Here is a 25,700-nt window from a genome sequence, read left to right as displayed (position 1 = left end):
CTTAGTAGAATGGTCTTTTGGGGGTCATTTTAAGCTTGAGCCACGCCCCGATTTGTCTTCGATTCAAATTTTCAGACCAGCATCACCGCCTTGACAAATGTGAGTCCCATCCCCCCACGCCCGTTCCCCGGACCGCTGAAACTCTACCTTCGCGCGTGTACGCGTGAACATAACCTCCAGCTTTACAGCGTACCGGGGGCCCGTTTCTCGAAAGTCCCGGTATCTTACCGGCATTTTTTTTTCGCCTATTACACAGTGATTACACTCATGGTACTTCGCCAATGTTTTCATAGAATTATAAGATTTTAAAATTTAGTATTCAAAGCTTACAAAAATTGACTTCTGTGAAGACCATTTATCACCAGACACTTATCGGGCCCGGTAAGTTAACGGGACTTTCGAGAAACGGGGCCCAGGTGAGAGAAAACAAACTCGTTCCCAGGGTCTCTCCTCGTCCCGTCTCCTGGGAACGAATTTGGAGGGAAAGACTGCAAATAATAGTCAAGGACAGGGCATGGTGAGGAACGCCAGAAACAAGTCAATGGAAGACAAAAATTGACACGAACGAGTCCCCCAAAGAGGGCAAGTGTTTTTCATAACTGAATTTATTTACCATTTGTTAATCTTCCTGTACAATTTATGTTTGTGGTTAAGCAAAACTAAAGGAAGCGAACTCGAAGTTCAGTTAAAGACAATGCATTTGATGCTAGCGCCTAGGATGAGGATCTATAAACTCTTATTGTTTCCATATACAAACAAAGAATTCGAACTATAACATCACAAGACTATCAAAAATACAGAAATAGACTAAATGCAATAGTTTTATTACAAAACGCTACCCGGCAAAGTAAAGATTGGCATAAATGCTGACAGAGGTGACTGCAGTCAGTGGCTATAGAAAACCGTTGAGCGTGAGTCACGGGGGGTCACGATTGCGTCATGCAACGTACCAGCCTGGCTGACATGGAATGAAAAATCCTCCGAACAACACGAAAACTGAATTTAACTTCACCACTGACGTTTCTGTGGATTAAATACTTTCGATACCGACCGACTATTAGTCACTAAACTTTAAAGTGATCAGCCGGATGTCAGCATGTCACGCCTCCTTTATCGTCTTCCTGCATTTCCACATCCGCGTTTCCTTGGCCGTTTACTTCCGTTGATGACGTCACTTGGTCGTTCACTGGAAGTGAGTTTGTTTCAGCCTGGAGTTGTTTTTCTTGTTCCGTGGCTTCCTTGAAGACGTCGGGCCGTTGTTCCTGTGAGGCTTGTTGTTCCTCTTGGCGCGCAAGACGTTCGAACATGTTAGCTGCAAAAGCGACAAAATGTTCCTAAAACAAATTCTTCCAACAAGAACCATTTAAAGAAATATGTGTTGAAATGTAAGGAGAATCTGCCTGCTGATCTTTGGGCTTAAGGACGGTGCCTGCTTTTGTTATTGCGGAGATGTTCTGTGACTATACCATACATGCACTTCAAAAACTCATTAATAATTCATAAGCCCATTGACCTATCAAATGGCCGATAATACATCACCTGTAATGACTTTATATCAATAATTAACCTCTTCCTTATTAGTATGCGGTGTTTTAAATAAAAATAAAATAAAAATAAAATGAAATAAAATAAATAATAAATAAAATAAATAAAATAAAATAAAATAAATAAATAAAATAAATTCATAAGCCCATTGACCTATCAAATGGCCGATAATACATCACCTGTAATGACTTTATATCAATAATTAACCTCTTCCGTATTAGTATGCGGTGTTTTATCCGCTGATAAAACACTTCTCATTACTATGCGGTGTTTTTCTCGTATGCTAATTTCCAACGTTCACAAAAGCATAATTGTTATGAACTCTCTTGACACACACTTTTCCAGGGATGTTTTTGAAGCCGTTCAAGAACCTCGCAGCACGTGTTTTATCGGGTCCAAAACCACTCAGCTGCGCCTCGTGATTTTAAACCCGATAAAACACTCCTGCTCATTTTCTAAACATTACATAATATATATTTAAACATCAAGATATTTTATCGTTGATGATCATTCCCTGTATTCTCCTGACCCATATGTTTGATCAAGTAGTGATAAGATAAGGAGAAATTGGATGCTGATCACTACTGGGGCAATGAATGCAGTTGTTAACCCGCCTTAAACCAGAGATTGAAAAAGAGCAAGGACCAGAGCCAACAACAAACCGAGTATTGGAACCACACCCATGCCACCATAACACCATTTAGAAATACTGTAGCTCTGAACTAGAAGCTTTCAGGACATGAGTAATATCCAGTAAGCTAACCATTTCAGAGCTTGTTACTGTTGGCTTCAAGGTTAGGTTTGTGGTGATACATGTAACTACATCACAGACCCTGGAATAAGAAGCCAAAAGGGAAAACCTATAAACTCTCTTCACTTCCTGCTGTGAAGTTTGCTGTGCATGAAACAAGCTGATTTTAACCCTTTCACTCCTATGATCTCAATGTTAATTCTTCTGACTGAAAGTCAAACATTTATTTTTAAGTTACAGTCAAAGCTCTCGTAAGCGACCACCTCAGGAATTTGAAAAAGTGGTCGTAACTAGAGCTGGTCGCTAAAGAGAAAAAGCTCTCGTAAGTGACCAATGATTGAAACAATAGAGGCTGGTCGCATCTACTGAGATTAAAACCTTCAAAGAGTTTATCCAGATGATTGCAATGTGTCATGTATGTGTAGTACAAACTGTGCAACAATTATCAAAGAATGTGTTGATGTGCTACTAGAGTAATAATGAGTATGACTTCAGTATATCCGTTCACTGTATATAAAATACAAATGTAAGGTGGAAATTTTGACTCTAGGACCTCGGGAAACAGTTCTTAATAGATGATTGTTTGAGATCGAGACGAGAAGTGTTGAATTCTACCAACAGCACATCAAACTCTTTGAGTGGTCGCTTAAAAAGAGGTAACAAATAGAGCAAAAAAAAACCTCTTGGTATTTACCCAAAGTGGCTAAGGTCGCGTACGAGAGCTTTCAATTAGAGGAGTTTGGGTGAAAGTTACAACATAATTCAAAAAATCGATCAAAATGCAATGTAATCAGCTCACCATATACAGTCTTTTCCTTAGCTGCATGCTGTTTGATTTTCTTATTTACCAAGTGCAGCTGTTGTTGTGCTTCTCTGTTGCTTGGGTCAATTTTTAGCACATGTTCAAAATCTGCCTTTGCCATCTCCAGTTCATTAACAGCAAGTCTGCCCTGGCAAAAAAAATAAAGAAAGGAATCAGGAGAAATGACTTCTATGCCATAAAACCTTAAGTTGCTTCTTAGTTACAAAGACAATCATGGAACCATTTTGTGAAACTTTAGTAATGATTTGCCAGTTCTTAACCTTTGGGTGGAGAGAAACAGTGAAGACAAAGGAGTGTTTGTTTGTTCAGGAAATCGTCAGTTTGATTTTGGCAACATGCACATTTTGTCTTACTGTTCTTCATGTTGATATGTTTCTGTTTTTTTTTTAGTGATCAACTCTTTTATTCTTATTACCTTCATGTTGCTTAAGCAGTGAAATTCTAAAGAGAAATCAGCTGCTCATCACAGCTGGGGTTTAACCACAACACCACTATGCCCCAGAATGAAAGGCTTCATCAATCTCCCTAACATTTGATTCAGTGGAGAAAACCTTCAAGTGGAGTGACCATTCAAATGAAAGCTATGGAGCAAGTATTTGTCCATGGTGGAGTTTATTATCCTGTACAAGGTGGTTCTAGGTGTTTAACCATTCAAGTTAAAGCTACTAAGTGGTACTTGTGTTTTTTTTTTTACAATAGCATGGAAAAAACACAAGCAGAATAGACCCTTCTCCAAAATGGCAGCCAAAAATTCAAATAAGTTAAAATTACAAACATATACCAGCACAAGAAAGAGCACTTTAAAGTAACCCTGCAAAGTTTCAGCATATCAGGTGTAATATCAGCTGAGAAAATGTAAGCTGAAAAATGAAAAATTTACAGACGTTTCACTTTGTATGACTGGGGGTATGACGTATACCCCCAGTCATACAAACGTCTGTAAATTTGTCAAATTTCATCTTACATTTCCAAAGCTGATATAGCACCAAATACGCTGAAACTTTGCAAGGTTTCTAATGTAAAGGTGCTCTTTCCAGTGCTGGTATCAGTTTTTCATTCAGTTCCATTTTAACTCATTCAAATCTGTTGCCGCCATTTTGGAGAAGGGTCTATTGGCTTTATTTTCAGGTGAGAAAGCACACCTGTTACATCTGATGTCATTTTAATTGTCTGTACTCTTATAGATTATAGCTATGAGCCAATCAGCATGCCGGAATTTTGACATATTGTAAAATGTTGTATAACAATTTGTATAACTGGTTGTAATGATGAAAAGAAAAGCTAATTATGAGCAATATTTTCCTGTGGTACTGTTTATTATGCTGTTCAAGGTGGTACTAACTTTTGGGTCCGTAAATGAAATCCTGAAATCCGTGAAATTGGTTCTCTATTTATTTACTAATATTCCATGGTGTTTTAAATAAAATGGCTTACCTTTCCTCTCCTGAAGAGTGCCTTTACACTCTGTTTATCCAGTTCAAGAGCCTGCAAAGATGATATGACAAAGGCGTCAAACCATTTTAGGTCATTTTAATACACAAAACGATGCACCACAGTGGGGGAAACATTTACCTTCTCGCACTCTTTAATGCACTTGAAGTTGTTATTAAGCTTCAGATGACAGGCTGCCAGATTAAGGTGGCCAACTAGCAACAGTGGGTCTCGCTTCTCCTTCTCTTCCTTGTTGAAATAACCATCTAACAAACGGACAACTCTCAGGTACTGCTGAAGTGCTATGGAATATTTTCCTTCCTGTGCAAAAGAATGACACTTGTTTATTGTCATAGATGACACAATGACTGTGTGAATCTGAATCAAAGGCTCCTGTGAGCCAACTCGTGAATGCTGAAGTGAATTGTGGTAACCGTAAAGCAGTACTCGCCTCAAACCAAGCTACAAGGATTCGTGGACGCCATGCCGCATTGCAGGAATGCATTATGTGAAAAGTTATTTACTTAACATGCAAAACAATTAAATTACACACGCACTCTGATTCATTTCGTTACTGGAAACAACGTAAACATGGAGGTGTGAGTTCTTTTGGTGGTTTTACATGGTTGCCAATCGACAAAAAAAAAAAAAACATCCAGTTTGGAAAATATCTGTCCTGAAAGGAAAGTTGCCCCTTAGTTTCAGTCACTGGAAGCAGTTAGCAGACAACACACCTACTACCTGTTTTCTTTTAAGGATAAGTTTTTTGTTGAGTTGATTTTACGTCCGTGTTTTTTGTTCCATAATGGTGGCTGATGGTGAATACATGCACTATAGATAGCCTCATGAATGATTTATAATTTTGATTAAATTACGATTAAATTAATAGAAAGATCGAGTGATCAATCCAGCGACAATTGCCCACATTACGATAACTTGTTTATTGTGTATGCTCGCATTCACAAGTTAAAAATGAGGACATTTTGATTCGGTCTTTAAAAACTTAAGAAATGAGTGGAGTGTGGGCAGATGTAGCCCACTGGTCAAGACATAATTTACTGTTAATACTGTCAAATTCAAACTGTTATTCCCTTGAGTTTAAAGAAGATTTCTACAATTAAACTTCACATTCATTCATTCATTATTTAAAATAGGCCTCATCTTTTCAAATGCTGTGTTTAAAAATGTCACCCTAACTGTGAATTGTACACCATGACTTTTGTACTATTACCCCTTAGCTTGCACTTTATTCATCTTGCATCTAACTGATTTTCACTCACAACAGTTTAAGAGCTTTAGAAATATTCCTGGTGTTCAATTCCTAAATCTGATATTTTCTGTATTCTGGCATAGTAACCCACTCTCCAATGTGGACACTCGACTCTATTCTGTAGAATTAAGTTGAATTTCTTATTGTCGTGTCGCCATAAGCGAAAAGGATAAAAGGCAACAACTGCGATAATCATTGTTGACAATAAGTTCACTTCTAGTGTTATTAGTAACAAATCTTCTCACCTTGAAGTATTTTGTTCCTTTCTCCTTTGTTGATGCTGCTAGTGTGATCTTCTCGTCGTTACTCAACTCCCAGTTTTCTTTAGCCTTAAATACGGTCAGATGATGGTTTAATTATACAGGTTATGGGCTCACAAATTAAATATTTACTGTGACATTGCATCAAAGGTGAAATTAATTAGTGATTTTAAAATGCCCACTAGTTACCAATGAGAAAATTAACACATTTTTCTTCAAGCCAAGTTTAAGTCAAGTTCAAGTCAAGTTTAAGTTCATGTTAAGGAGCATTCTTAACATTTGCAACGTTAATAATTAGGACATTGACTTTTTTTTAAATGTGCCAGAAAGCGTCAAGTTGTGTTTTGAATTTTCCATACATTTCCCTGTATTTTTCCCTGCGAACTATTTTTAGTAGCAGTTCATGGCTGGTTTGCTATACAGACAAATGCATGGAAAGTTTAAAACACGACTGGACGCTTTCTGGCACAGCTACATCCCTCCAATTTTTTTCTTAAAATCCTTTTCCTAGTGCCAAAAGTTTCCAATTCATGAATTTTTCAGAAGCGATGTTTTATGAAAATTATTTGACATCGGATTTTCATACAAACACAGTTATTTCAAGCCTGTTAGCCTACTCGTCAAAATGGCGTTGAAAACCGTGATAAGGCCTATTACCAAACACTTGGTAATCAAACTCAAATCTGAACTTGTGCTTGTTTAACATCTTTTAACTAAATTGTCATTTATCTGATTGTTCCATTTTACTGATTGAGTTTGTTTGGTTTTTCATACAATTTAGTTTCAACAGAAACCACAGAAACAGCTACTCAAGTTTGAATGCATCAACTCAAGCTTAGGCCAAATTAGCTGACACTGATTCAAAACTTAACAACATGCTAAAACTTAGATGAAACCTTGCTTTCATCAACTCCAGCTTAGGATGAAATGGTTGACACAAACTCACCTTACAGAGTTTAAGGAACACTACTTACCAGCATGCTGAAACTCAACACCCGTATCAACTCATGCTCAGGATGAATAAATTGAAAAAAACTCACGTTTTCAAACTTCTTCAGGTGTATAACGTATTCTAATATGGCCTCTTCTGGTACGTCAAACTCAGGTTTTCCTCCCTTGAAAAATCTCCATCTTCCCGGGTGTATCCAGACATGTGCTTTTTCTCCATTGGTCATCTTTAACATGGCTTCCTCTAAGCCAGGAAGGAGACCCTGTTCTGATCCTAAAGTTAAACAAGAAAATGATCAACATCTGTGCCTGTGCTGCCTATAAAATTTGACCAAGTGAATTCAGTTTATCATACCAACATATAGATGGGAGGGTTAGTTCTTAAATGTGGCTGGATGTAATTTAGGCAAGGCTAAAACTTGAGGCAATGCCAGTCAGCAGTCGCCTCTGTATACGGCTCAGGGGCAACCTTTAAGCTCTCTGCTGGGGAGGCCTCATGGTTTGCTTTGCATTGACTTGCTTGCTGGCCTGTGAGTAAGGTCATTTTGCTTGCTTTATTTTCAAGCCTTTTTCCCTCTCCACCCTCCCTTTGTTAAGTACCGGGTTTGGTAAGTATACCACTGACTAGGTTCAGTGTGACAGTGCCTTTGGTGGTGGCTGCTTGCAGGGTTTCCATGGATACCTCCTTCCCCGTGCTCATTTATTGTTGATGAGTTTAAAGAAACTGCGGCGCTGCATTGATACCAGGAGGAGTGGAATCAAATGTTTGGTTTTATCAACAGAGTTGAAAAGGTGATTTGGCCACCGAAAAGAGACTCGAGCGCTGACATAATTTTTGAGTGTTGGTCCTCCATAAAGATAGCTCATCCTTCGAGATTCACTCACACTAAGGGCTAACACTTGAAACTTCAGCACTGGAATCTCTTTATAGTGGCCAAATTACTTTATCAAGTCTTTTAATAAAACCAAACATCTGGTTATACCAACGTATGTTATACAGTACCAATCTCATGACTACATTTGTAGACAACGAGGACAAAAACAATCATTAAAGTGGAATGTTACCTTCTCGCATTAGGAAAGATACTTCACGGTTTTCAAACACTTTGCCATTATACTGTCCAACAATGTGAGCTACATGTTAAAACAAACCATATTAATTTTGTGAGTTTAGAAAGTTTACCGGTGTGTTTTGTCAGTTCTGGTGGAATGTTACTCTCACTATCATATTGATGACAAAACTCCTTTACTCCATAAGCAGCCTTTACTTATTACAATAAATATTACATGGTGATTGAGAGAGGAAACTATTTCTTACAGTACTGGAAGTATTTTTGTTGCTTAGTAGCACATGGGTCTTTCCAAAATAATGTTTATTTTGATTGGAGAAACATTTTTTAAAATTGTTGACATTTGCCATCTTAGATTATTGCTGTGCAGCTGTACACCCATTTGCATAGACGAAGCATCGAAGGTTTTGCAATGCAACTTTTACTCAAGCAAATTAAGTTGAGTTAGAGTGTTTTACAGCAAACTAATTGTTCTGCATGGACACTGTCGACGAAAAATGTAATATAAGTCAATCAATTGATCAATCAATCAATCAATCAATCATCCTTTATTTAATATACATGATTGATAATTAATTTTAATAATATGGTCAGACAAAGTCTGATGACTGACTGTTATTTCCAATGTTTTATCCGCTGCTTTGTGCATTATTTTGTGATAAAAACTGAAATCTTTCCCATAATCATAGGTTTTAATTGCAAATAAAACACAAAGCAGTGGACACAACATTGAAGCAACGTTTCCTGAAGGAATTCAAGGCCAAATGCAAAAACTCTGGTGAATCTGAGCTAAAACAACAGAAAGCCATCTGTAATTCAACATAAGCCGGTTATGCACTGAGCCCTTCGATTGAATAAACAGTTTTGAAAACATAATGATTGTCTCAGCAAGTTATTGGGACTTTCAAGAAATGGACTGCCAGTTTCATAAGATAGTCCAGTCCTGGCTCCTCTGCTGTCACGAAACTCCCTGAGTTGCATGACAGCAGAGGGGCCACGACTGGACTAGTTCATAAAAAAACTTCACTTAATTAAAAAATAAAAAATGGTGTTATTACCTTCACATGCAGCCCCAGTATTTGGCTTTTCATAACCTTCACCTTTTTCTAGAATGATCTTAGTCACCTGTCCATCTTTTGTCACATCTTCTCCCTTCCATTGAACAAGTTCGATTTCAAACTGAAGAGTGGCATCTGGCGGAATTTTAGTACCACTTCCTTCTTTTCCATAGGCGTAATCTGGCTTAATGGTGAAGAGGCTAATCTCACCAGTTGTCATTGATGGAACAGCAATATCCCATCCCTGTATCACAAGACCTAAAGAAGTCATGCAAGAGTTATATACATTGTAAAGTATATACTGATTAGAGATCAGCATTCTTCCTTATCTTAATCGATGGCAGCTATACTTTTATCTGTAACTTCTGTGATTTGTTTGCTTCATAAGGCTTCCATGTTGCTTCATTGCATCTGTTGCTACTTTGACATTTTGACTTTGTTTTTCTCATAAAGTGCAAAACAGCGATAAGAGAAACACCGTGCCAATGGTTTTTAAGTGAATTGAGGGCCAAATGGAAAATGTCAGGTACTGTCAACCAGCAGAAAAAAATTGAAGTTTGCTTACAAAAATTCAGTTACCTTCAAGAAAATAAAGAAAAACCACCTAAAAAGTCACTCTGGATGTTTTTAGAGCCCAATCTTCAATTATGTTGGAGAATTACTTATTGCATTTTGAATTTGCATTGCTCCAGTCACAGAGTAATTTCAAAATACTGCGCCCACTTAAAACAGCACAAATCAACTCTGCAGTCTTGAAGTGTCAAATATTTAATTTCAGAGTTGAAATAAAATAGCACTCCCTTAGTTGTTAAAAAAATATTAAGTGAGTATAAAAGCTGGCATTCCCGCAGTCCTGTAGCCAATGAATAATTAAGCTTGAGTATGTAAGACTAGTGCTCCCGCAGTCCCACAATCAATGAATAATTTAGATTGAGTGTGTTAGACTAATGTTCTGGCAGTACTGAAGTCGATGAATAATTAAGATTAAGGGCACTTTGTCTGCCTCACCTTGTGGACACCTCACCATTACAGAAACCCTGATAATACTGTATGGACAGCAGCTAAATCCCTCGCAAAAATAAATTACAGACATTTGACTGAAAATATTTACCGCGAGTTAGTGTCTTTAGCCTAATAGCATCCCAAGGGTGTCCGCAATAAGGGGGAGTTCACTGTAATTATACCATGGTAACAATGCTTAAAGAACAAGGAATAGTCATATTGGCCAGTTGGTAGTTTGTTTTGGTGTCTCCGTATTGCTAAGTTACGTCTTTATCCTAAGCTTGCTGATGTTTGATGACTGTGGGAATGCGGGAGCAGGTTTAAGTTGGCTGTCAAGTGGCAGGGCTGTCAACTCTCCCGGATAATCTGGGAGTCTCCAGATTTCGAACCGTATCTCCCGGTGCCCAGATTTAAGTCTGTAATCTCCAGATTTTGAGGCATATCTTCTGGTCTCCAGATTTCTCCAGATTTACGTCTGTAATCTCCCGGATAATTGACGAAGTTTGACATTTGTCGTATGCTAGACTCTGTTACAAGAAAAGCTGTCATGTTTAGTAGTTTTTTTTTTTACTGGTTAATGTACGTTGCCTTCCTTCCCCACCCCCCCCCCCCTCCCCCACCATTGAACCCGTGAATTTGACCTTGATGCGACGCCTCTGTACGGCGATTTGCCGGTGAAGTCATGTTCTCCATATTTGAAGACGTGGTTGACAGCCCAGAAGTGGGCCCGGTAGTCTTACAATTAATGCTCTTTAGGTCATGTAAGCATTACCAATCACCGTCTATCACATCAAATTATGTATATCTAAGCTTAAATAAAAACATTCTCGTTTTTTTTCAACAAAACGCTACCTTTCCCAACTTCAAATTCAAAAGGTTCTTTCCTCCCAACATTGGAGTCAAATTCGCCTCCGTCCAAGAATTTTCCCGAATAATAAACTCTTGCTTTGCTTCCAATAGGAGGATTGTCCCCGGCTTTGCCTTCTATCTTTATGATTTTCCTCACGCCGCCATCCTTCGCCAACGTAATATCTTCTCCATAATTTTCCAAGTCGTTTTCAACATCCATAACAGTTTCGCTTTCTGCCGCCATTTTGAGAAACGCGTCCGATGACGTCACGAGATCGAAACCCAGTCATTTTTGCGTTCGACGAAGGAGAACGCAAGCCTAATTTCGGTTTAGCGTCCTGTGTCTTTCGAGATGGTGTGCCTGTGTACGGCTATACAGAATTTTTCGAGATTGCTGTAAGGACACCCAAATGGCGCCCCCGCTTGAGTTTTGCAGGGGCATGTGTCGGCCGGGAAACTGGTGCGAACTTATGACGACATCTGACCTCGTTTTCGTGCTGGAGCCATCTTTTTAGTTTCGTTTTCGTATAAGAGTTTCGCGCTATTGACTAAATTTGCATACATCGGGAAAGTTTTACATTCAGTGTACGGGATCACATTTCAACTGCAATGTTCATCAATATTCACTGGATGGAAATATCCCTACAGAATCTTTTCCCTTTCTTCCAGAAATCTTTTTTGTGAAAGATTGCATTGAAGAAATTACACGTTTTGTGGCCGCGGTAAAAAAATTTTCCGTGGGAAATAATTCATCGAACACGACAGCGCTGCACGCCGCCTGTTGTACATTTCGTCGTGTCAGAAATAGATTTCAACCGCAAACTAGCCTGTGGAACTACGACAAGACCATGCTCATCAAAATCGTTGCTATGTTCAGAAACCTTTTAATCTCCTCATTTGATGCTACAATACGGGTAAAGAGGGCTTTTCACCCAGCCCAGGTTCGCGAGGTTTTGCGAGTCACGTATTACGTTAGTATAAAATCAAAATACAAAAATATCTGAAAATATGCACACATCAGAAACTGACATCAGGCCCCGGTTGTTTAAAGAGCGGATTATTTTATCCAGCGGATCATTCGCTATCCAGCGGATAAAAGCTATTGGTTGGAGAACATTTTATCCACTGGATAGAGTTATCCGCTCTTTGAATATAAACCTTGGCCCTGAGATGTCTTTCAAAACTGTATGCAAATTAGCTCGCTTCAGTTCGACATTTTTACGGCTTTATAGTCGCGTATAAAGTTTCGCGGCATTTTGGTAAAATACCTTTTGAGTAGAAGACCAAAATAGTATACGTATGCTGGCCTGTAAGTTTCGTTTTTCTCAAAGATTATAAGCGTTATACCGAAAATGATGTGCATTATTTTAAAGTTCGACGGTGTCACGCAACAGGCGGACCGAAAATACTTTCTATTTTTTTTTTTTAAAGTTCAGCAACGTAGCCGCTGAAATTTTTAAAACTCAGCTTCGTTTATTGCAAATATTTCACCTTGGTAGTTACACATTACGTACAGATATAAAAGGACGAAAGAGCTACCTAAAAAAAGTCACGCAGCAATCGCACAACTTAGGGCTGTCGAACGCACTCTTTAATCTTTGATTACTACTAGTTGTTATACATTGGCGCGCTCGGAAGGGGATCGGGAGTATCACGCCTTCTACCTAATCAGGGGAGATACAATAATATTATTATAAGTCTATATAGCTAGAGGGAGGTCGTTTCGCTAGCTACCTCGCCCTCCGAAAAACCTAATGACAGAGTGTGGGCACCTCTCCAACCCGCTTATGGGACTCTCATCCAGCCGTAATTAAGTTTATCTGGACGAATACAGATAATACTAAAAGTTTAACGGGAAAATTTCCGTTATGCGCCGATCAAATCGAAACTTCAACATCCCCCCCCCGGGCAAACCCCGGGCATTTGACTAGTCTCTGTGCCCGGGGGTGGGGAATTTGACCTTGCCCGGGTGGGGTGGGGAAAATTGAACCGGAAGTGTCAGGTTTCAAATCGCTTTGGGGGGGGGGGGGGGCGAAGTCGCTAACAGCTATAAATACGTGTTTGGACGAGATGGAGGAGTTTAAAGGAAGAGATACAGCATTACAAAAAAATGTTACAAAAAAAGGTCTTCAAAAGTGAGATGTTTAAATATTAATTTGTTTTTATAGATTGTATATAAACGATGTAGATTTTTTATACAATGAGTCAAGCTGCGGCTTTGTCCTGCAATGAATAGTGAAAGAAATAAACACTGTCGAATGAAAAACCGCTTTGGCTTAAGTTGCAGAATATCCTGCCACTCGAACAGCATTCTACGTAGCCGGCTAACTAATTAATATGTATTTCTAGTTCTTTAAACGATGTAGTTTTTTATGCAATCAGTCAAGCTGCACCTTTCTCCCGCATTTGTGTCTGCAGAGGTTTTTAGAATAGCCATAAAACTGCAGTGAACAGTTAAAGAAAAAAAAAACATTGTCGAATGAAAAACCGCTACTTTGGCTTAAACTGCAGAATACCCTGCTACTCGAACAGTCTACGTAGCCGGCTAACTCATTTTAAATATGTTATTATGTATTTCTCGTTAAACAACCTTCGCCGTGTTTCAGAGTCAGAGCAGCTTACGCTTGCTGATTGACATTGTCCGACTTAACAAATTCAATTTCCAATCATTAGTTTCAATGTTAAAGTTGTGGTTTTTGTAGTAACTCAGGACAGGAGCCGACAACGATTGTTCTTTAGGAGGGGCATTTGAACACCATTTTGGCCCGAGGGGGCGGGAATTTGAACGATCCAATCTTCAAAAGTTCAAATGCCCGGGGTTTGCCCGGGGGGGGGATGTTGAAGTTTCGAGTTGATCGGCGCATTAGCTGCGTGGCACTTGTACTTATAAAAAGGGAAAGGTAAAATATAGTTCTCGAAGACGAGTGTTCAGTGCCAATATGTAGAAATTATTCCAGACGTTTCGGGCTTAGCCCTTCATCAGTGGAAAAAGATTTACGTTAAAAAGCTGGCTTGCGCTATGAAGTCAGATTTACAGTCAACCCAGGTCACGCGTGAACAGTATTTCCAAGAATGAAATGAACATTCGAATTTCTCTTTGTAATGTCCGACGTGTGAATGGAATGTTGGACATTTCTCTGGAAATCGTTCCGAAAAAGACGCATTAACTTTAAAAAAAGATTCAAAATATTTGGGAAACAATTGTTATTCTTTAAATATTCAATTTTGCGATGTAAAGAAAAATTCATAGCTTCATACCGTCAATAAGCTAGGGAAATTTATACGGGAACTCTGAAATCTCGTTGGCGATTTTCAAAACTGACATGTAAATTTCAAAACTCCGTTCAAATTTCAAAAATATCGTTCACGCGTGACCTGGGTTGACCGTAAAGTTGTAACGTGCGCGCGCGATGTGCGCGTGACGACCTAAAGATATCGGATATCGGAGTTCATTCCGCGCAGCTGACTGGTGCCTAGTCTGAAAATAAGGCGCATCTCCTGACGCTTTCGTTGCTTGTTTCCGTCGCAGAGCATAATTCCACGGACTTTTGCGTCCTGGATAGTGTGGCCATTTGTATTAAAATGCTCTGCGACGGGAAAGCCCGGCAGGTTCTTCTCAATGCTGCGTAGGTGTTCACCGAAGCGTTGCCCTAGCGTGCGGCCAGTTTCGCCGATGTAAATAGCAGGGCAACGGCGGCAAGAGATACCATACACTAAGCCGGTTGTTCGACAGTTGAAAGCTTCTTTGATGACAAACGAGCTTTTGGGACCCTGCAGCGTGGTGTCAGGAGAAATATGGTCACAGGTACGGCAGCGGGCGTGCGTGCATGGAGAAGTTCCCACATGAGGATCAGGTTGGCTGTTAGCGGTTGTATGCACTAAAATGTCGCGGATGTTACGATCACGGCGATAGGCAACCAGCGGCGGCTGAGGAAATATTTCACTAGTTTCAGGGTCGCCAGATAAAATGCTGAAATTGCGCAGCAGGATTCTCTTGATTCTTTCGTTTAAAGGGTGGTAGGTAAGAACCAAGGGAATTCTGCTTGGCTCTCTACTTGCGGAGTCTTGATGGTGGATGACCCCAGTACGGTTGACCCGCTGGATCGTGTCAAGATCACGCTGTAGAGAGGCGGCACAATACCCTCTTTGAACGAAAAAAGTGATCATCTCCTTGCCCCTCTCCAGAAAATCAGAGTCGTCAGAGCACAGACGCCGAAGTCGTAAAAGTTGACTGCGGGGGAGACCTTCTTTGCAGTGCCGAGGATGTGAAGATTGATGATGAAGGTAGCTGTGTGTGTCAGTGATAATACTAGTTTGCACAGAAAAGAGGAGGACGTTACAATAGCCGTAGGGAGATGAAGTTCTTAGAAAAAGTTCTTGGAAGACCGTGGAATTAAAGACGGCTGACACCCACGCCAAGTTTTATTTCCTTGCAGAGCACGGTATAAAACTGCCAGTGTAAAATTGATCCTAGCAGTAAATTATCAAATTTCGTGACTGAAAGCAGAACTTTGAGACGGTGTATGGTTACAGGTACTCCCAATGAAAATGGCCACCTTATCGGCTAAGCTCATCACTATTTTCATTCTGCCGCTCGTTTTCTGTTCAGAACATGACTGGGCATCGGAAACTTCCAACTCAACTGAAAAATTCTTGTTCAGTGACAAAACACCGTACCATTTCACTCCTAAATCCATCGACAAACCGCCGGGATGCGAACCAATTCACATCAGCATGGTGATACGACACGGATCAAGGTATCCGGGAAGCACTCGCGTGAGGAAAATGAAAGCATTGCTGAAAGAGATCAACCGATTCTTGCCAAACAATTCTACTCTTCGCTACAAGGGTCTTTCTCTTCCTTGGGACATACCAGCCGATATCCTAGACTCCGCAGATAAAGAGATGTCTACATTGGGGTTGGAGGAGATGTACTCCATTGCAAAGCGCTTCTTGTCGAAGTTCCATGGCGTGTTAAAGCATAGCTACTCTAACACCAACTACAGCTTCGTTGCGACTGACAAGCTGAGATCGAGCCAGAGTGCAGTTGCGTTCGCTCAAGGTCTGTTCGAAGGCAACGGACATTTGGGTACCGGAAAATATCAACCAGTGGCCGTGAAATTCTCGGGGACGTACGACAATGACAATGTTTTGAGAATATTTGAAGCGTGCCCTAAATGGCAAAAGGTTACTGCAAAAAGCAACGCTGGAGGGAAGTCAGAGTCTACCAAATTTATGAAAGGCCCGGAGATGCGCAAAGTTCTCCAAAATATCTCTGATAGACTGAAATTGGGCAAAAAGTTTTCGCTCCGTCCTAGTTGGGCCGTGGAGATGTTTTTGATGTGCGCATTTGGTGTTCAGACCGACAGCGCGGATGCAAGTTGGTGCGCACTGTTCGAAGAGGCAGATTTGAAAGTTTTGGAATATCTCAATGACTTAAAGCTTTACTGGGATCGAAGCTATGGTCGTGAAATCAATTACAAAATGAGTTGTCCCCTCTATGGGGAAATTACAGATAGCTTTGAAAGATTCCTTGAATTCGGAAAGCCTTATGGGGTCTTTCGGTTTGCACATACGGGAACTGTGATTCCACTTCTAACTATGTTGGGACTCTATAACGACACTCCACCACCCCGAGCGGATAATTTTGACCAGCAAGCTAACCGGACATTCCGAATCTCTGATGTTGTACCCATGGCCGGAAACGTTGCGTTTGTGCTGTACAATTGCACAGACGAGAGTGCCAAGAGCGAAAGTAATGGTGATATTGAAGAAGAGAGCGATTGCAAAGGAAAGTGTCACAAACCCAGCAGCAATGACAGGGCATTCCGTGCATCTCAGATAAACGTACAGTTGTTTGTTAACGAAGCCGCTGTACCAATGCCCGCTTGTGATGGCCACATGTACTGTAGGCTAAGGCGCTTTTTGTCCTACTACTCGCATATCAAGAGAAATTGTAACATCAAGACAATTTGTGGGATACGGCAACGAAAATGCAAGAAAGCTGGTCGCAAGCGACCTCAAGAGTAGTATGGGTCTGCTAGCCCAAAAGCCGCAAGCATCCAGATTGGTGTGTTCTTGACCCGGGGTTCTTGAATTATTTTAATCGTATCCAGAGTATTTAGTTTGGCTTGTCCAAATCGTAATTTGTTATAATATTCAGCATGTACATTTCTTTCACTAGAAAAAACACCAAAAAAAAAAAAAAAACTGCAGTGACAAACTGGTCAGTCTGTGTCCGTTAAGAGACAGTTGATTGTATCTTTTAGAACTGAATACTGTAGCACAAGTCCTCTGAGGGAAATCTTGTAATAAAGGGGTCCAATTTCGTGAGTTACGCTGATTACGTGTAAGTTACGTAATCTTGAAATTTCAAGATTGGGCATGCAAGATCGTCTACATTCTTATGCGCCGAAAGATTGGACTTTGAGTTTGAGAAATCTAACCATTTTCAATTTCAAAGTGAAAAGTTCAAAATGATCAGAAAAATGGTGTGATGACGACTCCGAAACGTCGTCCGATTTTATCGTTAATATTTACTTCCCGATATAATTATGAAAAGGCCAAAAAAAATGTCCGTAAACAGAGAGCGGCGTTACTTTAAAAAAGACGGTCCTGCAAACGCGACTGTTACTGTGGAACACGTAGCTTCAACGCGTAAATTAGATCATTTCATCATGATATGTTGGTTGTTATGGCTTACAGAGTTTATTGCCACAAAGTCAAAAGATTATCATCTAGACTGTACTTAGCGTAGTGACAAAGGAATTCAAGAGGACGCAAGAAAGGATAGTAAACGTGTGTGTGAATGTTTTTATCACTTGTCACACTCATACGCCCGCATCTGCGGATTTTTCAAAACAAGGCCAAACTACCTGCATCAAATTATTGATGGACGCGGTAAAAACAATAGGAAAACCCTCATCGGGACGGCCAAAAGGTGGCCCTGGCCGCTTCATTAGCTATACAGTGCTAACAATAGCTATAGTTCAGGGACTTGTGTTACTGGCCGCTAGGCCGGGGTTCAACTGTACATCACACTTATCTAAAGTTCATTTACTTGGTTGTAAATTTTTGTAGTAAAATTTCGACACGTGAGCTTGGGGCGATTGCGAAACGAAAACAGAGCCGGCAAAATACTGAAAATATTTGACTCTCGATGTCATGCCGATCGATCCATTACGCCATGGTACATGGTGCGGGGCCTCGTGTCACTAGTTTTCCAATTCATCAACAAGTTCTCGGGAAAAGTGTATCGGAACAGTGAGTCATTCAGACATCAAAGCCTTAAACGCCTTTTAAGCATTTGAATATATATTGTGATTTGAAAACTTACGAAAAAATTCGGAAACAAACAGCCTTGGGGAAGGACCATTTTATTTTTTGACATTTTTCAGACTAAGGGTGGGGTTAAGGGAATCCATATATATCAGAAAAATCCCGCAGAGTCACTGAAGGAAAATAGTCGTTCAAATTATTGAAAGGAAATTAGTTTGAAGCTTTTTGTTGTGAAGCTCACAAAAGTTGGGGAAGAAAAAAAATTGCCTAAACCCCTCCCCCGCGCTTCCCGATCCCAGGTCAAGAATAAAATTTCACGTGGACAGTGGTTTCACTCTCACGAGCGCGCGTGGTGACTAGCGCTACGAGACAGCAGGAAAAACCAGTTTTATGACGAAATAACACGTGATTAATCTGCCAGTATAAATTAATGAGCCTACACCTTCCTGTTATCACTTTCATGGCGGAAAGTGGTGAAAGGATTTCGAGTGGAAAGGAGGACATAAAACCGGGCGTTCAACGTTATTTCGCTTATATCCTAAGGCCGAGGTAAGTTCAGATGGTTTTTTTTGTTTTCTGAAAAAGATATGGCATATAAACGTAAAAACTAGCCGAGAGTCGTGTTCTGTCGGACTTTGATAGCGGGCCGGTCTTGCCGCTCCCGGCCAAATTATTAGCGGAATTTATTTTATTTTTTATCTCGAGTTATTTTATGTTTAGAGATAATAGTTTTGCTGGTTATCCTATCATTTCACAACATTTTTGTGATATTGACGGAGCGTTTAAGCCTTGTCTAGATCTAGCCCTGTTACATTCGTCGTTCTCAGATCAAGGTCATATCCCAATCATTGAACGAAATTAAGCGCGCGAATGTAAAGTTTGCTGTAGTATCGGATACCTTAGAAGTTTCTTTTTGCCATGAAGTATTTTCTGTGTGGATATGTGTATTTGATGTTTCGTTTTGCATGGGAACTAGAAAAAAATCTTTCGGCGTCAAACCTGCACGCAAGTATAATTTTTATGCAAATTTGCGGTTATTTAAATACTTTAGGGAAACAATTGCGTTTGAAGTCTTGAAATTCTCACAGAGCAGCCATGTATTGCTTTAGTAAAATTACTAGGACACAGTGTTTGGTTCCCTGTTTCAGATATTTTTTTTAACAAATGATTGTGGACATAAAGCTCACTGTTGAAAACATTTGACAGATTTGACAAGCAAAAATTTCCACTGTTCTCTTTACTTCCTCTGCTTCAAACTTTTCGTTCTATTTTTGTTGTTAGTGTTTGCTAAACCTGGTTTTCTTGTTTCTCATTCATATTCCAGCTTTAATTTTGCCTAGTTAAATTTTCAAGATGGCTCTTCGTGGCTGCACAAGAAAACTTTCCGGCCTTCTTCAAGTGCACAGCAGATGTGTCAAGAAAATGCACTTGAAAACACAGCCTACGTTTACAGGTAATAAAATAATCTTAGAGCCTTTGTGTGAGGAAAAGTTACTCAATATTAAGTCCAAAATTAGACTGAGACCTCAGCTGTACCTTGTTTTCCTGGAGAAAGCATTTTCTGTTTATTTGTTAGCATATTTGAGCTGTTCAATTTCATGGTCAAGGGGCAGATGTAAATTAATTTTGTATCAGGGAAATGAAAAATGTGTCACTTCAGCTTATCAGTTTGGCTGTACCTATGAGGGTTATACAGCAGCACATATATTTTTTTTCGCTTGAGAATAGACCATATCAGTATTCTCCGTATTAAACTAGAACTATCTTGCACACGAGGCTTAAGTGTGTCAATCTTTTCATATATTTTTTTAATATATTCCTGTCCAAGAGCCTCCATTGAAAGTTAGATCCAGTTCATTACCAAGAATATGAATATGGGCTATTGAAAATGCAATTCTGGGTGACACTTGTCAGGAAAGGAAATGAGATTGACATACTCATGAATACACATGTTGCTCTCAATTTGACTTCGCTATTATTCTGAGATTGTAAGCTGTCATCCCTTAAATATGCTTTGAAATCTGAATTGAAATTGGACTTTAGAGTCTATTAAGTGGAGATCAAATGAGTTTCAAATTACAAAATACCGTATCCAGAAAGTGATCCATTATTTTCATAGATGCCAATGACTAGTGGCATCAGTGATTTGCATTTTCTGTCTTGTCAGAAGATGTGTAGCCGGGGGACTTTCTGTTATGTGTGCCAAAAAGGGATTTTATGAGAAGTGGCCATTTAGGCTAAAAATGTATGAACTGAAAGGTTGCATGGCAACAAAAATGCACTCCTTTTCCCAACTGAAGCCATTCTATTCTTACTGTTACTCAAAAGTTGTTGTTAACTTGTTGTTTGCATGTTGACAGGAATTCAGGCTCAAGGACTGTGGCATGAAAGGCTAGGCTTTGGTACAAACCATGAAGGGGAGGTTGTCATTGTGGCGCAGTCATCACGGTATGTTGTAGATCATGACTTAAAGGTCAAAATGTTAAATCATGCATACTGCTTGTAGCTTTCAGGTGATTCTTTATCTTGGGTTCACTGCTAATCACCAGGATGTTGAATGCAACGAAGGTTTAAAATTCGCCCTAACTCACTCGACACAGAATGTTCACCTTGAGGTATTAAGTAACACAAAGCTTGACAAACAATGGAAAATGTTGGACAGACATGATTTGACAATTAGAAAAAAATGTTAATGCAAGAATTTAATTTTACTCTTTTTAGTGCAAGTTTTGCAAGAGTGGTGTGAATTATGTCTTTCTGTTGTCTTTTGATGCAATCCTAACATCTAGAGCATCCAAAACTTACCAAGAAGTCTTCTAAATTTTAGTAGATACAATTTTCACTTTGTGGCAAAGTTCTGCTTTTCAAGTAATATCCTCATTGACTAGAGAATGTGGCTCGTCAATGTTGAGGCAAAACTCTGAAACATTAAACCTTAAACTTTTCTTGACATAAGGCTGGGAAGATAAATGTTGCTCTTTTGACTTCTACCTTTTTACCAGTAACTACTCACTCATTGATTGCTTAATAATGGCTGCAATTTCTCACAGACTTTTTCACTTTAAAATTTTCCTAGGTAAACCATGGTATGTTTCAATTCCCTCCTGCTCAAGATCCTCAGAGGAGAAAATGTGCTTTTAAATTGAAATTCTGTTAACTTTGTAAAAGATTTACATGTACAGTTCATTTGGTTTCTGTAGATATTGTAAAATCATGGTCAGGGCTTTTAGTAAGATCTAGTACCCTGAGAATTTCCTGACTGAAGAAGTTTAAAATAAGAAAAGGTTCTCACAGTTATATATGCAACCAGACTGTTAAGAAAAACCTGAAAAAATTCAGGCTTGAACGGAATTTGAAGAAGTTTCGCCTTCCACTGAGCTGGCACAATTGCACATCACTAGCACTTGATGAAAGCCCTGTTCACTGTGATACGCACCATAATGCATTGTTAAAGAAGTGTAAACTATTTGTAATTTCAACAGGTGTATGGTGTGTGGTTACATATCACTGAACATTTTGTTGTAAACACTTTTAGTAATTTTCACCAATGTATGTAACATTGAGGCAAGATTTAAACCATAATTTGAAGCCAGGCATCTTAGAACTAGCAGGCTTAAACACCATAGTAATCCTTGGAAGGCACTATCAAAGCACTGTGCTAATGTAAAGTAATGTAAGATACAAATTTAAAAATAAGGAATGCCAGGTAAGTATCATTAATTTTATGATCTTGTTAAGTATAACAACCTCTAGTAAAAAAAAGTCCAGATTTGAAATTGGTTCAAGGTAAAAATTCAAAATAACAAAAACAGAACCAACAACAACAATTTGGTCTGCAAGTTTAACTTGGGCTGTTATGTGTAACATGATCTGGACAAGAATGATGGATAAGGAACCGCTAGTAACCGAAATAGCCAGCTGAATTTTGGAACTTTCTCTTGAATAACCTCAACATTTTTTATATTCACTTGAGATTGTTATGTTATGGTTTGTTTATACCTTGTTAGTAAAGTATGCATACTGTCAGTAGGCCTGCAAGCCATGCTTGTTGAAGGCCATTTGTTATTTGGTGCTGACATGTAACTGTCAACAGGCAATGCAATGATGGTTATGATTACAACAAGCTATTTGGCCCTCCACCCTCAGCAGAACAAACAGTTAGAACATCGCCATTGAAACAGCCATTTATTGACAAGGACCTGTGGAGACAGGGTCATATGCAGAAAGGTATTCAAAGGTTTTCATGGTTGGCAATGTAGTCAATTGGGCTACTTCTAGAGACAGGATGCCTTTAGTATGGTTTTCCTCCTGCCACATTCAAACGCAAGCATTGTTATCTCTGCGATACCATTTAGCTTGTGATGTACATTACTTTCCCTTTCGTAGAAAGTTTGCCATTGTTAACAAAAGCACTTTGTGTGTGTGTGTGTGTGTGTTTTTTTTTAATCAATGATTCCATCAAGGAGGTCAAAGAACATTAATTTCATTCCACTAGTTCATTTGATAAGTGCCACTTGGATTTTGGTTGTCTAAAAGGGAAAGGCACTTGTTGTTTGTTAAATAGTGAAGATTAAATTGCTAAACTCTTGTTTGTGTGGCTAACAGAAAGCCCCAAATTTACATAAAACGTTGAAAAATTTGTTCACTACATTTAATAGCATGCTGTGTTTATGGGCGGGCAAAAAATACCTCGAAAATGGAAAATTCAACTCGACTTTTTTCAGAAGGGACCGTGGGCGAGTGGAAAGCTTTTGCCCTGAGCGAATTAATAGGGTCACCTGACAATATGCTGGGAGGAATTATGTGTTTAAAGAACTGGCCTGTAGCTGGTCAGGAACATGCTTAACCCACAGTGCAGTACATACTTTACATTTGTAGTGGAAATGTTTTGCAAAATGTTCGCATTATTAGGGTTCTTCATGTGAAACAGTAGTTTTCACCAACGTTTTTCACTATGTTAAATTACTCTACACAACTCTGTTTTAGGTTTGTAAATTTGCTGTCACCTTGTGCAAATCCTGAGAAAATTTGGCTAAAATGAATCCACTGTGTAATGTAAATTTGTGGCGCAAATTCCTCCCTTCCCCCCCTGTTTGTTTTTCTAATGTAACTTGCCTCCTGTAGGTAATGCCCCTTGGGCAAGACCACTGCTTCCTCGACGTGGTGGTTGTGCAGCATGTTTCTCATCCCTTGCTGGTGATGGGCAGAGCTCTGGATCATCTATGCCCGAGTGGGATCCATCTCTTGTCATATTTGACAAAGACGGAACCTTGATTGACGTCAACACTGTGTGGATCCCATGGATGGAGAGCCATGTGCGTGAACTTCAAGAAGCAACTGGGCTTGATCTGGCTGATAAAATGTACAAAGAAGTGGGGTTCTGTCCGAAGAAACGTGTCTACTCTGATGGAGGTCTACTAGCCCATGCCACTATAGCTGAAATCAGGGAGGCGTTTGTCTCGGTTCTGGTTAGGGAAGGGGTGAACAGAGAGAAAGCGCAGAGATTGGTTAACAACTGCTGCAAGGATTTCGACAGTGGTGGGCACGATACTTTGGAGCCCCTTGGTGATCTCCCAGCAATATTTGAAACTCTTAGGGCAAAAGGGGTAAAGACTGCTGTCTGCACCACAGACAGTCGTGAAGGTACTCTGTCAGCTCTTGACAGACTAGGCCTCATGCACATGGTTGACAAAATAGTTTGCGGGGATGACACGGATACTAAGCCTAAACCCCACCCAGAAACTGCTCTTGGAATTTGCGAAGACTTGAAAGTTTGCCCAAGTCAAACTGTTATCATTGGGGATACTGTTGCCGACACCAAAATGGGTCGCTCAGCAGGGTTGGGGATGACTATTGGTGTTCTTAGTGGGGCTGGTAATCAAAATTTCCTTGAACAAGAGGCTGACATAGTTTTAAACAATGTTGATGAGCTTCTGGACACCTTGTATCCAAAAGAGCCTGAGTCATAACTAAAGGTAATAATATTGTCCTGTCTACATGTCACTATTATTATCCTCTTGTTGGTAATGTGGGGGTGAATGAGAATTGATTTAAGATTGTGTCCAATACTGGACACAGCATAATAATAATTATTATTGATTGTATTAACAGTAAAATAATGCTATTTAGTAATTTTAGGCTAAATTGGATTTAAGAGTAGTTGGTTGTTCACTATTGTAGTTTGCATTTCAGTCACGATGTAACAGCTTGGCTGTGTGTTACTAGCTTTAAATATTGTCTATGGGGCTGTATAGGCACATGGGTTCCTTCCATTTTTTTATAGGGAAAGTCACCTTTTAACCAGTTCCTATTTATTATCCCTTTAAGTTATAAATACTTGGTTTGGGACCCTTAAATGTGTATATCTCCCTAAAAGAGCTTAACTGTTATTTTTACAGTTTTGTAGTTGTAAAAAGTTTTTGCATGCATGTTATTTTTATTCTTTTAGTAAAATAGAAACAATAATGATTTAATTTCTCAGAAAGTCACCACGATTCTTCAAATAGACCCAAGCATGTTTTGGTTTGATCCTAATTAACCATCTTCATTATTGTAAAGTCTCAATAAATTGACAAGGATGTGATATATCAAGCTGCATAATTGATGCATTGCATACTTGATACTTTTTTCCCATGGCAATCCGTTTGCAATCTTGTTTCTTCATTGTTTAAGGTCGACTTTGAAATAATTCTAGATAAAACATGAAAATCACGAATTGGAATTAAATCTGGGTAATGATCCTGGTAATATTATTCATTAGTAATTCTAGAAAGTGAAGATGGTTAAGGTTTTAACTCAAAGAAGTGTCGGGTCTTTTTTTTATTTTTTTCTACAGGAAATATAACATTCGTGAATGAAAAATCTCCAAAAGAAGTTAGCTATATTTTAAAGGCTTAATGGAAAATTGAAGTAGTGTAACTTAAGTCACTGCCTCGACTTTGGACGTTTTGTATTCCTGGTGTTGTCCTCCGAATAAACAACAAATGAGCTTCTTGCAATGTGTGTTGTGGTGAAACTTTGTTCAAACACCTTGACTCTTCCTTCCAATGAGGGTCCTTCTGTGAAGCATCACATTATTATCTACGTTACCTGAGATTTCGACAAAGTAAGTTTCGTTGAGTATTCAGAATATTTTTCCAGGACAACAATGAAATGTTTTTGTTGTTGACGTGTTGCAATGATCATTTATTATTATTATTTTTTAATTTCTTTCGGACATAACGCAAGCGGTACCGTTTTTCGAGATACTTGCTTGGATTTCCTTTAATTGTTTTTAAATCTCTTCTGTTTGACTTTCAATTTGCCCCTTGATTGACGTCTCGAGGCATTTTAACTCCACGGCTGTGCTCATAATGAGCTAGGTTCATTTTGAATCCGTAAAAAGATTTGCACGGTTGGCCATTTTCACTGTACTC

General features: G+C 39.3%; 3 protein-coding genes across 3 annotated transcripts; 2 read left to right on the top strand and 1 right to left on the bottom strand.

The window, feature by feature from the left end:
• Positions 1-587: 587 nt before the first annotated feature.
• Positions 588-11,339, bottom strand: LOC146479415 (peptidyl-prolyl cis-trans isomerase FKBP4-like). The gene is made up of 9 exons (XM_085111055.1): positions 11,011-11,339; positions 9,157-9,414; positions 8,094-8,162; positions 7,121-7,302; positions 6,066-6,149; positions 4,692-4,871; positions 4,554-4,604; positions 3,096-3,246; positions 588-1,312 (listed from the first exon to the last, which is right to left on the bottom strand). The coding sequence occupies exons 1-9, from the start codon at positions 11,249-11,251 to the stop codon at positions 1,092-1,094; spliced, it is 1,437 nt and encodes a 478-aa protein (XP_084967181.1). The 5' UTR covers positions 11,252-11,339; the 3' UTR covers positions 588-1,091.
• Positions 11,340-14,451: 3,112 nt separating this feature from the next.
• On the top strand, positions 14,452-18,105 carry LOC146479414 (multiple inositol polyphosphate phosphatase 1-like). The gene has a single exon (XM_085111053.1). It carries the CDS (start codon positions 15,550-15,552, stop codon positions 17,035-17,037), a length of 1,488 nt encoding a protein of 495 aa, XP_084967179.1. The 5' UTR covers positions 14,452-15,549; the 3' UTR covers positions 17,038-18,105.
• A 575-nt stretch (positions 18,106-18,680) lies between these two features.
• LOC146479413 (uncharacterized) lies at positions 18,681-25,283 on the top strand. The gene is made up of 5 exons (XM_085111054.1): positions 18,681-18,834; positions 19,610-19,738; positions 20,646-20,733; positions 22,379-22,512; positions 23,410-25,283. The coding sequence occupies exons 2-5, from the start codon at positions 19,639-19,641 to the stop codon at positions 24,252-24,254; spliced, it is 1,167 nt and encodes a 388-aa protein (XP_084967180.1). The 5' UTR covers positions 18,681-18,834; positions 19,610-19,638; the 3' UTR covers positions 24,255-25,283.
• Positions 25,284-25,700: the final 417 nt, after the last annotated feature.

Source organism: Pavona decussata, unplaced genomic scaffold, assembly GCF_977016875.1.
Source record: "Pavona decussata unplaced genomic scaffold, jaPavDecu1.1 SCAFFOLD_59, whole genome shotgun sequence".
Lineage (NCBI taxonomy): Eukaryota > Metazoa > Cnidaria > Anthozoa > Scleractinia > Agariciidae > Pavona > Pavona decussata.
This window is presented reverse-complemented; position numbering and strand designations above follow the sequence as displayed.

Excerpts from the sequence above, each read along its gene's own strand:
- LOC146479414 (XM_085111053.1), top strand. The coding sequence starts at position 15,550 with ATGAAAATGGCCACCTTATCGGCTAAGCTCATCACTATTTTCATTCTG.
- LOC146479413 (XM_085111054.1), top strand. The coding sequence starts at position 19,639 with ATGGCTCTTCGTGGCTGCACAAGAAAACTTTCCGGCCTTCTTCAAGTG. Across the intron at positions 19,739-20,645 it reads AACACAGCCTACGTTTACAG|GAATTCAGGCTCAAGGACTG; the intron begins GTAATAAAATAA and ends GCATGTTGACAG. Across the intron at positions 22,513-23,409 it reads ACAGGGTCATATGCAGAAAG|GTAATGCCCCTTGGGCAAGA; the intron begins GTATTCAAAGGT and ends TGCCTCCTGTAG.
- LOC146479415 (XM_085111055.1), bottom strand. The coding sequence starts at position 11,251 with ATGGCGGCAGAAAGCGAAACTGTTATGGATGTTGAAAACGACTTGGAA. Across the intron at positions 9,415-11,010 it reads TGAATTTGAAGTTGGGAAAG|GTCTTGTGATACAGGGATGG; the intron begins GTAGCGTTTTGT and ends TGACTTCTTTAG. Across the intron at positions 8,163-9,156 it reads TACTGGGGCTGCATGTGAAG|CTCACATTGTTGGACAGTAT; the intron begins GTAATAACACCA and ends TTTAACATGTAG.